We start from the raw sequence: 14420 nt of genomic DNA on the forward strand, positions 1-14420 counted from the left end.
GCTCTCTGCTCAGCGGGGAGCCTGCTTCCCCCCACCCCACCCCTGCCTGCCTCTCTGCCTACCTGTGATCTTTGTCTGTCAAATAAATAAATAAAATCTTTAAAAAAAAAAGGGGGGGTGATCATTAAAAAAAAAAAAAAAAAAAAAGGAGTGATCGACCACATCAAATACTGTGACAGGTCAAGTAAAATGAGAACTGTAAATTGACCCCTGGAATTTGCCAGTGTGGAAGTCACTGATGACAGGACAAGGATGGTTTCAGTGGAATGGTGACAATGTTGGCTTGAATGGGGTGGGTTCAAGAGACAAAGCTGGTAAGAAGGTTGAAGATGACTGGCATAAAGGAGAGAATCAAAGAATGCGGGTTCTAGGAAAGGCTTTTTGAGGATGTAAGAGTGGACATCAGGTTTGTATTTTGGCAGCAATGATTCAACAGAGAGAAACTGACACAAGAATGTAAACGGATAGGGACGCCTGGGTGGCTCAGTCGATCAGGCGTCTGGCTCTTGGTTTTGGCTAGGTCATGATCTCAAGATGGTGAGATCAAGCCCTGCACTGAGCACCAGCTCAGGGTGGACTCTGCTTCAGATTCTCTCTCCCTCCCCCTCCTCCTCTGCCCCACTCACACATGTGCATACTCCTTTCTCTCTATAAATAAAATCTTAAAAAAAAAAACAAAACATAAAGGGAAAACTGCAAGTACTTGAGGCAAGGAAGTGGGATCCAATGCACAAGTGAAGAGGCTGAGCTGAGATGGCAGGAAGGGTTCGTTTATTTTACCCATACAAAAAACCAGGCAGAATGGTGGCAGGAATAAATTAGTAGATTTGGTGGTAAGAAATGAAGTTTTTCTTTTTTTTCGCTTCCATTTTCTCAGTGAAGTAAGTTAAAGAGCTGAGAATGAGGAGGGCAGGAAGGAACATTGGAGGTTTGGGGACAGAAGAGAAGGTGTGCCATAGTCATCTTGGACCATAAGGGAGTGAACTGAAGAAATGCAACAGGAATGCTGAGCACTTGAGATTTCTGGCTGTAAACTTAAAATGAAACCAGCAATGCATTTCCTTTTTCAGCCTTTAGAAAGAAAAAGCATTTGCACTTGCTGTTTCCTCAATCTCTCTCCCCTTGTCTATCTGATAAAATTGCATTCTAGAAAGCCCACTAAAAAAAGCTATCTTCCATAAGGTCATCTGGCTCTCCTTGCCCAAAGTGATTTTTCCAACCTCTCAACTCCAAAAATAGTTGATGCCTCCTAGAGAGCATATATTTCATCTCACATGGTTAGTACTGTGCAAGATTAAAAGTTTCTTAAACTAGGGGTGCCTGGGTGGCCCAGGGGGTTAAAGCCTCTGCCTTCTGCTCGGGTCATGATCCCAGGGTCCTGGGATCGAGCCCCGCATGTGGCTCTCTCTGCTCGGCGGGGAGCCTGCTTCATCCTCTCTCTGTCTCTGCCTGCCTCTCTGCCTACTTGTCTGTGAAATAAATAAATAAAATCTTTAAAAAAAAGTTTCTTGGGGCGCCTGGGTGGTTCAGTGGGTTAAGGCCTCTGCCTTCGGCTCAGGTCATGATCCCAGAATCCTGGGATCGAGCCCCACGTCGGGCTCTCTGCTCAAAGGGGAGCCTGCTTCCCTTCCTCTCTCTCTCTCTGCCTGCCTCTCTGCCTACTTGTGATCTTTGTCTGTCGAATAAATAAATAAAAATCTTTAAAAAAAAAAAAGTTTCTTAAACTAGAGAAATGATTCTTTTTAAATTTTTATTTAAATTTTAGTTACCATACAGTGCAATATTGGTTTCAGGAGAATTCAGTGATTCATCACTTACACACAACACCCAGTGCTTGTCACAAGTGCCCTCTGTAATGCCCATTACCCACCTAGCCCATCCCCCACCCACCTCCCTCCATCAACCCTCAGTTTGTTCTCTGTCATTAAGTCTCTTACGATTTGTTTTCCTGTCTCCTTTTTCCCCCTCTTCCTATACTTCCATCTGTTTTGTTTCTTAAATTCCATATGTAAGTAAAATCATATGGTATTTGTCTTTCTCTGATGGACTTATTTCACTTAGCATAATACACTCTAGCTCCATCCACATTGTTGCAAATGGCAAGGTTTTATTTTTTGATGGCTGAGTAATATTCCTGCGTGCCGGAATTTACCACATCTTTATCCATTCATCAGTCGATGGACATTTGGGCTCTTTCCATAGTTTGGCTGTTGTTGATAATGCTGCTATAAACATCAGGGTGCATACACCCCTTTGAATCTGTATTTTTATATCCTTTGGGTAAATGCCTAATATTGCAATTGCTGGATCACAGAGTAGTTATATTTTTAGGTTTTTTTTTTTTAAAGATTTTATTTATTTATTTGACAGACAGAAATCACAAGCAGGCAGAGAAAGAGGAGAAAGCAGGCTTCCCGCAGAGCAGAAAGCCCGATGCCGGGCTCGATCCCCTGGGATCATGACCTGAGCCGAAGGCAGAGGCTTACCCCATGAGCCACCCAGGTGCCCCTCTATTCTTAGTTTTTTAAGGAACCTTCATACTGTTCTCCAGAGTGGCTGCACCAGTTTAGAGAAACCATTTCTTATTCATTACAACCACAGGATATTTCTCTCCATCCTCTCTGCCACATATTATAAATCCCCATGGTTCTAGTTCTTGCCCAAATACATAATTATGGGATATGGGTGCCCTATCTCCTTATTAAACTGTGATATTTTGGGGAAAAAGAACCCGGCTCACCTTTCCAGCTTATGTCCCTCAATCACCTGGCGCTTGAAATTTTGCTATTATTTCTACAGATGTTTTTAACAAAAAAAGGGGGTTGCTTCCTTTAATGTCAACTCACACATATGGCATAGAGCAAGATCCCTATCCTCAAGAGATTTTTACCCGTAGAATCAAAAATGCCTCATACTCAGTAAAAAAAATAAAAGGTGTCCGGAGTCTCGGAATAGGTGCCAAGAGGGTAAGGTTTACACATAAATAACCAGAGACCGTGGAGCATAGATGGGGGATGAGAGGAAGCAAGTAGGGAGGCAAGAATAAAATGTACCAGGGGCAGAACTATTTCATTTAGTCAACTTACATATAAATGATCCATAGGGCAGTTCTTGGAGCGTCCCCATCTCCAAACAATGTTGCACTGAGAACAAAGGTTGTGCAAAATAACTTCAGGTCCCCAGCAGTGCCCCTAAGGACCCGTAGAGCCAGACTGTTGCTCCCCAGCCGTGCCAGAACTGCCCCATCCCCTTTCCTCAATCTCCGACTGATTCAATGGGTTAAGACTTTGGTAACGGGACAAAAAAAAAAAAAAAGCCTCTGCCACAGAAGCAACAGCAGGGGCTCGAAACCAGGTGTTTGGGAAAGCAAGGAAACCATTAGCAGGCCCAGACCCGCACCTGCGAAAAACTGGAACCCAAGACCCCAAGCGTCCGCGCCGCCCTTACGTAACCGGCCGCGCTCCCCTCGGGCGCGGGAAGACCTCGCCCAGCCCTTAAGCCCCGCCCCTACCTCTACGGGCCGGTGAGGTGCCGTGCGCAACCTCCGGAAGCTGCCGCCCCTTTCCCCTTTTATGGGACGACACTTTTTTTTTTAAACTTGCTGACGCCACCATAGGACTGGCCCTAAAACCAAGATACAGAAGCTCCTCTCACAGTCCTACTTCCGCTTCCTTCCCCCGAGGAGCTAGGGTCATCCCCCATTTTTCTCACCCAGGAGGCGGTGGCGGTGGCGGCGGCGGCGGCGTCGGCAGCTTGCGATGTTTGGCCTCAAAAGAAACGCAGTAATCGGACTCAACCTCTACTGTGGGGGGGCCGGGTTGGGGGCCGGCAGCGGCGGCGCCTCCTCTTCGGGAGGGCGGCTTTTGGCTTCGGGGAAGGAGGCCACGGCCCGGCGAGACGTAGGGGGAGGGGAAGCCGGTGCGGTGATTGGCGGAAGCGCCGGCGCGAGTCCCCCGGCCATTCTCGCGCCGGACGCCCGGAGGGTCGCGCGGCCCTCGCCCATTGGCGCCGAGGGCCGCAACGTCACCGCGACCCCCCCGAGGCTGCTGTTCTTCGAGCCCACCCGCCGCGCGTCGCCGCCTGAAGAGATGGAAGGCCCAGCCGCAGACGCCATCATGTCGCCCGAAGAGGAGCTGGATGGGTACGAGCCGGAACCTTTGGGGAAGAGGCCTGCTGTCCTGCCTTTGCTGGAGTTGGTGGGGGAGGCCAGCAGTGGCCCCTGCACGGACGGCTCACTGCCCTCGACGCCACCCCCAGCAGAGGAGGAGGAAGACGAGTTGTACCGGCAGTCCCTGGAGATTATCTCTCGGTACCTGAGGGAGCAGGCAACGGGCGCCAAGGACGCGAAACCACTGGGCGGGCCTGGGGCTGCCAGCCGGAAGGCGTTAGAGACCCTCCGACGGGTCGGGGACGGGGTACAGCGCAACCACGAGACGGCCTTCCAAGGTAAGGGGGTTAGTCGCCGAGGCTGCACTGCCTTGTTTAACCTGTCCCTGTCCCACCACCAAAGGTGGGTGGAAACCGAAAACAAGTCAGTGTTGAAACGACTCGTAATCTATTTCTGAACCCAGAATTTTCTGGCCGTGAGTCATTGTTTCCGCCCATCTTAATTCTTTTGGAAATGGCAGCTCTGTTCAAAGCCCGGAAAGGGTGGGATGTCAGTTTTCAACTGGGGTCGGCCTAAGTTCTATAGACCCCAAATAGCGATTTCCCCCGCCGTGGGTGGGCGGACAAATCATGCCCTGGTTTAGACAAAGGAGGCCTTGAGAACCTGCATGCTTTTCTTCCTCTCAGGCATGCTTCGGAAACTGGACATCAAAAACGAAGACGATGTCAAATCTTTGTCTCGAGTGATGGTCCATGTTTTCAGTGACGGAGTAACAAACTGGGGCAGGATTGTGACTCTCATTTCTTTTGGTGCCTTTGTGGCCAAACACTTGAAGAGTATAAACCAAGAAAGCTGCATCGAACCATTAGCAGAAAGCATCACAGATGTTCTCGTAAGGACAAAACGAGACTGGCTAGTCAAACAAAGAGGCTGGGTAAGTTTGTTTTAAGGTTGAACAGCGGTCTTCGAATGGAAATGGAATGAAGGATTTTATAGAGAAAGTCTGGGGCTCTCTAAAGCTTTTTAGGATGCACAACTCAGGTTTCAGCCTCCAACTTGGGATCTCAGTTTGCCTAACGTTGAATTAAGTAGTGAGTTCACAGAGATAGTGTGGTATGACCGACTTGAATTGTTTCATCAAAAATCCGGTTTTCTGTAGGCTATTTTACTGGTTGTTGAGTCTTTTGCTTTTGGTATTGTAATTCGACTGGATACTTTTCAGTGGATTCAAATTATGAAAAAACTAATCACTTGAGGATAATAGTAAACTAAATTTCTGAGAGCTGCGCTGCAATCCCTCTCCCCCCAAAATGAATGTGTCTTTTGTAGGCTGGGTGAATAATAATTGGTTCATTATGTTTTGGGGGGGGGACAGAACTTTAGATTTTTAAAATTCTTTTCTTTATGAATAGTGTTTTTAAGCCAACGGAAACCCATACTTGAAAATGTGCTTTTCTTTTTTGTTTCCTAGGATGGGTTTGTGGAGTTCTTCCATGTAGAGGACCTAGAAGGTGGCATCAGAAATGTGCTGCTGGCTTTTGCAGGTGTTGCTGGAGTAGGAGCTGGTTTGGCATATCTAATAAGATAGCCTTTTAAGTGCAATAACTGACTTTTAACCAACTCCAGGCAACAAAACCATGTATGACTGCTGTGAAATCAAATGTATTTATGAAGTTGGACTTTGAGCTGTCCAGGCTGTAACCTCCGAGAGTTCCCCAGCAACGTAGAACAGCAAGTGGCAAGAGGATTATGGCTAACGGGAATAAATACATGGGAAAAGTAGTCCCCCTTGAAGAGTCACTGTCTAAAAGAAGCAAAGTTCAGATTCAGCAACAGGCAAACTTTGGGAAGCCATGGAGGAGAACTTTTAGATTTAGTGAAGATGGTAGGGTTGAAGAGACTTAATTTCCTTGTCTAGAACAGGAGAGTGGCCAGTAGCCAGGCTAGTCATAGAGTCCATTAAATATGTCCACTGAATTCATTAACTTCATAAAGTATTAAAAGAGAAGCACTAACAATAGCATTGATCTGTATAAAATGGATTTAAGCTACAGGTAATAGAACTATGACTAGAAGCCTCAGTACTGTACAACAGAGTGTGAGGGGAAGCTTTTTTTCTGCAATCAGCTTTCCCAGGTATACTTCTTGAATGGAAAGTCCCAAGTGTTCAGGACTTTTATACCTGTTCTACTTTGGCTTGGTTGAGTGGTTTAGTTTATTAGCCTAGTAATGGCCAAGAATACTTGACTTAAGGCTCAATAATTACAGTTGCAAATATGAGAATATCCTCAATTTTTAAGGCAAAAACAACTTGTAAATGTTTTGTCTGTAAAAATTGTATATATTTTTACAGAAAGTCTATTTCTTTGAAATGTAAAGGGATGAAAAGTCTCGAAATACATAAGTTTTTTCATACTCGCTTGAAATTTACAACTTGTGTAGTTAGGAATCTATTTCTTACAGCTTTTCTATTCTAAATTTTGTCTGGGTCAGTTCTAGATTGTATACAGAACCAATTGGTGTAATTGTACACAACTTGGTTGTAATGGAACAATACTGATTCATAACTATGCAGACTTTAATTTTCCTATCTGGTAAGTATTCCTCAGTTTTTATTTTATTTTATTTTTTTAACTTGGGAATGAGAAATTGAGTAGAAATTCATCCTTTCACCTCCTTACATGCGGGTTTTCAATAATTGAGTCAAGAGTGGAGTTAAGTTTGGGGCAGGGGACACATGTGGGCTGATAACTTACAAAATAATGGGCTCTGGTTGTTGAGTAGCTACTCACTTGAGTTCCTTTTATTTGACCTAATTTAACTGGTGAAATTTAAATTGAGTTTATGAGCTCATCTTCAAAACTTTTGCTAAAAGATTTTCAGCTGTTCCAAGTGGGACTTAATAACAGTATGTATATAAAAAGATCACATCAGTGGATGAGAGATATTTGATGCCTTGTTTGCTTAATAAATTGTAAAATGATGGCTTGGAAAAGCAGGCTTACACTCTAACCATGGTGCTATTATTAGGCTTGCTTGTTTAAATACAGGTCTAAGCCTAGTATATGAATAAAACAAATACTTGTTTCATTTCTATTAATGATTCCCAAACTTTGTTTCAGATTTTTGTATTGGCATCTCTTTGGATTTCAGACTTGACATGTTATTGAACCTGACTGTTTATTTTCTGTCTTTGCTGCTTAATTCTCCCTCTATAGATAGTTATTTCAGTTCTTAATATCCTTACCCTGCCATCCCTGAACTCTTACTAGCCCTTTTAATTTTTGGCACTATGAACCCTGCGTAAGCCCCTCAACCCCCACCCCAGGAGACCAGAGACCCTCATCCTTAATGAATTTTATTCTTGGGATGTGGTAGTACAGTGGGTGCCATGACCATAACAGTCATGTGGTAGGAGGAGTCCCTTAAGAATTTTCAGAGGAGGGGACAGCAAATTATGTGACTTTCGTAGGTTCCTTTGCGTTCAAAAATGCTCATTTAAAATTATAGAGACAGGCTCTGTTAAACCTCAAAGAGTTATGTAAAAGCTACTGGTAAACTGAAGAAAGCTTCTATAGTAGACCTAGGGTCATTTGAAAGCTTCATCCATAGAACATGACCTTTAGTCTATGGACTCCAGATGAAAATAGGCATGAATAAAATGACTAAGAATGTAATAGGGAAGGACTGCCCTGCCTGCCCATCATCGAGCCATAAGGTCATCTAGCTAGAGCTATTTTTACCTATGTATTTATCGTTCTTGATCATGAACCATTTATTTATGTCAGGTTTATCTCGACCTAAAAGCACTTTATGTAGTTTCTAATTAATCCTAAGATCTGGTAAAGGTGACTAAAAGGCCTGTCTCCCCATATGCAGTTGTGGAAATAAGCACATAGATGTAAATTGGAGGAGTCTAGGGAACCCACCTCCCTATTTACTAGGTGTTAACTGCTGAAATGTAGAGGAGGATGTTAGTTGAAACTTTGGGTCGGGCTCTCGGGGCTTAGGGAGCCCAAGTGCTTTAGGGAAGGGTGGGTGGTTTTCTAGGGAGAGGAGGAGGCACGTGTTCTAAGTGCTGACTAGCTGCATAGTTCAAGCAAATCCTCCAGAATGGAAAGGGAGGGGCTGCTTGGAAAGCTGGCTCTCAGCAACTTGTCTTATGCTTCTCTCAGGGAAAAACATGCAATCCTCTAGTGTCCATGTACATTCTGTTGGGGGTGAACACCTTGGTTCTGGTTAAACAGCTAATGCTGTTGACAGCTGTGCCAGGAAGGGTTAGGACCAACTACAAATTAATGTGGGCTGTAAAATGTAGTGTGTTTCCCTAACTTCCTGTTTTTCCTGAGAAGAAAATAATAAATCTTTTATTCAAATGCAAGGTGTGGTACGGGTGTTTTCTAATCCATGACTGTCTTCCTTCCCCCACTTAGTCAAGCCTTTTAAGGAAGTCCGACTGAGCAATTAAATACAGGTGAATTAACAAGTAAAAGCCTCCTAAAGCTGATTTGCTTTAGAGCAAAGGATGGTTCCCTTCCAAATAACCCCTTCCTTCATTCAAATTAGAGGTATTGGGTTTTGAAATGTATTAACTGCTATACTTTGTACATTTTAACAATCAAAATCCCTGTCCTGATTTTTCTTTTAGTCACTGTGAGCTGGTTCATTACTGTGGTTCCTCTGTTTGGCCATATCTGCCTTCTTAGATGAAGGAGCTAGAAGAATTAGTACCCACAGTTAAGAGTTTTGATAAGGTTCTTGGTACTTTTCCCCCCTCGTCTCCCAAAAACAAAGGTGAGAATAAGTACATTAATTTCAGAAACACTATCCTGTCTTTTTTTTTTTTTTATCTTTTTTTTTTTTATCCTGTCTTTTTTATTTTCAGCTACCACGAAAGGGAGCTGAATCGCCATGGAAATGTGCAAATGCAAAGTTTGCATATTGGTTTCAAGCCCTGAGCACCATTAGTTGTACTAATAGTACAAACAGGATTCTGTGCTTTTGTGCATTTAGAAGTTCATTTCTGCTTAGAAGCCCCTCTTTTTCTGGAGCCTAACTATTAGGAGATGGCAACTTTTTATCATTACAGAGTTGTTACACACTAGTGCAGTCCTAAGCAGAGGGTTGGAGGGAGGGTAACATTGGACCCAAGGGGGTCTAAATCTGGGCCCTTGTTGAGTTCTCTGCAGCACAGTCACTCCATTGGTAGGTTGTACTGTGAAGCCAGTTCTGTGGTCATGTTCCTTAGTTGAACATTGGCTCAAATGGTAACTAGGTAACATGAGTCACTGAGGGAGTCAAAGTAATCAACACTTCCCTTCGTTTGACACAACCGGACTCTGTCTTTCAGTTCCTGTTTTGTGACTTTAGAGCTCTTGCTTCATACTGTTTCCTTTCAGAAAATGTTAAAGCAGTTGTGACAGCTGGTATATTTTACAAAAATTAAAGTGAAATAACTTGCACAACTGGTGTGTCGCATGGCTCCAGCCAGATGCTCAGAGCATAGGCTGTTAATTCCTGGAGTTCAAAATGATCTGCTGTCTTAATTTATCCCTAGTTCTTTTGGGCCCCACTTGTTCAATGATTACAGAACTTTGTCTTCTTGAATCCTCCCATACTTCAAAGGCTTCTCATTTTCAAGATTTGAAAATTTAACTGGACCAGCTTTGTAGTTGCAGAGTTGTTACAGTGTTATCTTAGTTAAATTTGAAGCATGTGGGAAGATGGGGGTTGGGAAATGCAGATGGAACAGGCATTTGAGGACTCAGTGGGGGTTTGGGGGGGTTTTTTTTGTTCTTTTTTTTTAGACTTTGGAATTTGGGGGGCATCTACCTGGTTCAGTTGTTAGAGCATGCAACTCGATCTCAGGGTTGTGGGTTCAGGTCCCAGGCTGAGCATGGAGCCTAGTTTAACAAAAAAAAGAAAAAAAAAAAACTGAGATACCTGACTGGTTCAGTCAGAGGAGTGTGTGATTCTTGATCTCCAGGTCATGAGTTTGAGCCCTATGTTGGCTGTAGAGATTAAATACATTGTTTTTAAAAGATTTTATTTTTAAGTAAGCTCAGTACTCCATATGAGGCTCAAATCTTAAACCCTGAGATCAAGAGTCACGTGCTTTACCAACTTAGACAATTGCCCTGAGAATTCAGTGTTCCTCATGATTCTTGGGAGGTTAAAAAAAAAAAAAAAAAACATGTGGCAGGCTTTTGTTCCACACTATACTTGGTTTCCCTTTGCAGTTCCTTTCTTTACCTGCGTGGAATAATCGTTCCTGACTGGTGGGAAACCTGTTAGGACTAAGGATTTTACCCCTTCCAAGTATCCATTTTCATGGCGTATTTCTGCTGTTTCTATATTACTCACTTTGCCTTCTCTCATTTCCTGTTCAAGGATTAGTGTAGTTTATTAAGAATGTTTCAACACTGCAATGAGCTGGGACATTTAATGAGCTCTAGGCAGCCAGATGTTCCTTGGAGTCTCTTCATTTATTCATTACATGGCAGTGGACTGCTTGCTGTTTACCAAGCACTGCTGGACACTGAAATTTTAAAGAGAATAATTCTTCCTCCAGAAAGAAAAGACTAGGGAACTGGGGTGCCTGGCTGGCTCATCAGTGGAGCATGCAACTCAATCTCAGGGTTGTGAGTTAAAGCCCCACATTGGGCCTGGAGACTACTTTAAAAAAACAATAGGGAACAGTGGAAAGAAACATGACATCTAATGGTAGAATGATCTTTGATTGGATCCTAGATAAAAACTATAAGGGACATGTGTACAGTTAAGGGAATTTTAATATGGACAATATGTTAAATGGTACTGCATTAGTGTTAAATTGAGTTTTAATTATAGTGTGATTGATTATATAAGAATGTCCTTGTTCTTGGGATACGTGAAGAGTTGAATGTATTACAAAACCATAGAATGAGAAAGCCAGTTGTGGCAAGAGTCAAAGTTTAGGGGCACCTGGGTGGCTCAGTGGGTTAAGCCTCTGCCTTGGGCTCGGTTCATGATCCCAGGTCTTGGGAATGAGACCTGCAACAGGCTCTCTGCTGGGCTGGGTGCCGCTTCCTCTTCTGTCTGCGTCTCCCTCTCTGCCTACTTGTGATCTCTCTCTCTCTCTCAAATAAATAAATAAAATCTTTAAAAAAAAAAAGATGTCAAGGCTTACAGTCTTGTAGGAGTGACAACCATGGACAAAAATAGTTAGAATACATTGCATAAAGTGCCATGATAAAGATATTCTAAGATAAGGAGTAGGACAAAGGGTGACCACTTCCGGAAACAGATATGGTCAAGGCCTCAAAAGAAACATTTTTAAGGCCTACACTGGGCTCTGTTCAGGACAGAGTTGGTTTGAGTTATTTCTCCCCCTCCCTCTGCTCCTCCCCCCATGCTTCCTTTCTCTGTCTCTAAAATAAATAAATCTTTAAAAAAAAAATTAGGTTGACCCTTAATGAGTAGGAACAAAATGCACAAAAGTATGGTGTTAGGAAAGAACCTCCAGGAGCGAAGGGGGAGGGTGGGGAGATGCAGATAATTTTTTTTCTTCTCATTTCTTCCCTCCCTGCCTTCCTTCCCCTTTACCATACATAGCCACTGAATGTAGTATCTGTTCAGTTTCTTCCTTTTGGGGCCTTATATAAAAGTAGTGAAAAACACTGGTGGAGGGAAAAAAAAAATGTGTCTTTGGTCTTGGAAGTCTGACTTGGGTGTAAATGACACAGCTGGGTGGATTGTGTTTATTTGGGAAGTAAAGAAGACAGACGCCATTGATTATTTCCTCTGTCATGTTCAGTGGCAGTCCTGAGTACACACAGTATCTGGGCTCACAGCTATCGCTGGATCTTGGCTGAAGGGCTGGCTTTGGCAAACCCGCTTTAGATCCAGTTGCTTTGAATAAGGTTGTCTTAAGAGCCTCATCTAGAGTAGGTAGTTCACTCACTGGGGAAAGGAACAAACTTGAATACAGACCTGAGAGTGCTGTGCTCTCTGCAGAACAGACTTTCAGAATAAAGGATAGCCCTCAAAAGTTATTAAACTGGACCCCAAGATACTGAATGGTGGCTCCACGCTCCCTAATCCTATTCCCGTGGGAGACTCTATTACAGCTATTCCCATCCTGGTTAAAAAACCAGTTTGCTCTGACTGCCCAGACTTCCCCACGGGCTGCATTCTTGCCCATGAGCTCATTGTTTTGGCTTCTCTGTCTGTATAAATCCACTGCCAGTGCCAGAGGTCTCAGCCAGGGCCCCCTAACTAGCTGGGGCTGCTGCATTCCATTCAGAATTTCGCCACCCCCACTTGGTTTTCTTCCCGCCCTCCTGTGGTCACATGTGTGTGTTTATTCAAGTTAGTCTGGGACAAGGTGTGCTGGGAAAGCCAGCCAAGGAAGCAGACAAGGAAAAGAATGTTTAACTGTTGTGTTTCATCCTGGATTTGATGACTTTTCCACTTTATTTTGATTAAGAAACGCCTCAGTTCTGTGCCCCTAAAAAAAAAAAAGTTAGTTTCTTTGCTAGTAAGAGGAGCTGGTTTCAAAAATTTTGCTACCCAGTTCAGTCTCCCCTACTTGGCTGATCTGACTCTGGTGTTCAGAGTTCATGAGGAGGTAGGGGTTTTACCTGGGAAACCTTAGCTTCGTGTGCATTTTACTCCTGAATCTCTGCATCCCCATCCTCAGCTTCCACCTCCACTTCTGAGGTTGCCTGGAGCAATTCCTACCCCTCTCCTACCCTTGGTGGGAACGGTGGGGAGGAGGACAGCTGGGGTGCTGTAAAGAGCAGCTGTTAGGTTTCACTGCTTTGTTACTGACATTTCCTGAGAGGATAGGTTGTTTATTTCCTTAGACCCTAAAAGCCCAGATCTAAGGCAAGGTGGGCACACCCAGGCTGAAGGGTTTGGGGAAGGACAATTCTCTCTTGTGGTCAAGTTTTGAATTAATACTGTATGCTTATGGCAGAATACTCCTTTCTTCTAACCCTCTCTTCATTTCGAAAAACAAAACTGCAGACTGAGGTTGTGGGAGGTGACATGTCATTTCTCAGAAATCCCTCATCAGGCAAAGCAGAGAAACAGAAAGAGGGAAATAACTTTCATGTTGAAATGAAATGTTTTGTGTGTGTGCGTGTGTGTGTGTTTAGAAATGAGGTGGCTTATTTTCAGCTTTAAGGAACAACAGCTCTGGAGGAGCTTGGTTACAATGGGGAGAAAGATGTCTTGCCCTGGCTTCCCTGGCCCCTTCCCTCTCTTTATAGAGTTTGGTAGTTGGGGTCAAGTCTGAAACAGAAAAGTCTCTGTATCTTCCCCATGATGAGCCATGTAGGATGTATCAGTGCTGCTGAATGAAAGAAGAACTCCAAATACAGAATAAGGATTTGGTAAGCAATCCCGGATATAGGTTATTTTGTTTTATTAAAGATTTTATTTTTTATTAAAGATTTTATTAAAGATTTTATTTTTAAGGAATCTCTGTACCCAATGTAGGGCTCAAACGTATAACCCCAAGATCAGGAGTCACAGGCTCTACTGACTGAGCCAGCCAAGCACCTCAGACATAGGTTATTTTAAAAAGAAATGCAGCTGCATTCCTTTTAAGGACAGAACTTTGAGCGATAAAGTTTGTCTAAGGGAAAAAGCTGTGACTCTAGTAATACCCACCCAAGTGTAGGTTTCATGACAGTGTACCTTAAAGACCATGTATATGTAATTATTTTCTTGGGGCTAAAATGCTGAATACATTTGAAAGTATTTTTAATTCCCTGAAACTTTGGGTTGAAAAAGAAAATTTAGGATTTTCCTAAAATGCTGGCAAGTCATGAAAGGCATTTGAAAACAATAAAAACAAGTTCTGGATCACTGTGGCCCAATTACTGAATATTTTGATAAAGGGTGCCTTATGGGAGTGAAATTGAATAACAGAACAAAGGAATTAGGTAGAATTTGAAGACTGAAAAGACTACCTTAGGTCTCAGGCATTTGTTTTCTCCCCTATAAACTGGATTTAACTGTCCTTCCTATTTTATTATTGTGATGATTTAAAGAGAATATATACAATTGCTTTACCCTAAAGCACTTATCCAAAACATAAGGAATTTTAGAAAATGTCATGTCCCTTAAAGGTTTATTCTATTGGCCATTTCCAAGTTACTGAAGAAGCCACTAGGAAGCAGCCATCAGTAGACTGGACCTTGAAAGGGTTCTATAGCTATATTATGAAGGCCAGAGGTGACAGAAACAGGATTCTCCATGGCCAGGTAGAGCAGAAGTTCAGCCAGATGGAAAAAGTCCCAGGGGGTCTGTAAACTACCCGCCT

At 43.2% G+C, this 14420-nt stretch overlaps 1 protein-coding gene across 1 annotated transcript; it reads left to right on the forward strand.

Moving 5' to 3' along the window:
• The first annotated feature begins 3652 nt into the window (after window positions 1-3652).
• On the forward strand, window positions 3653-8489 carry MCL1 (MCL1 apoptosis regulator, BCL2 family member). The gene is made up of 3 exons (XM_046021355.1): window positions 3653-4446; window positions 4795-5042; window positions 5580-8489. The coding sequence occupies exons 1-3, from the start codon at window positions 3759-3761 to the stop codon at window positions 5694-5696; spliced, it is 1053 nt and encodes a 350-aa protein (XP_045877311.1). The 5' UTR covers window positions 3653-3758; the 3' UTR covers window positions 5697-8489.
• The last annotated feature ends 5931 nt before the right edge of the window (window positions 8490-14420 follow it).

Source organism: Meles meles, chromosome 1, assembly GCF_922984935.1.
Source record: "Meles meles chromosome 1, mMelMel3.1 paternal haplotype, whole genome shotgun sequence".
In the NCBI taxonomy this organism is placed as follows: domain Eukaryota; kingdom Metazoa; phylum Chordata; class Mammalia; order Carnivora; family Mustelidae; genus Meles; species Meles meles.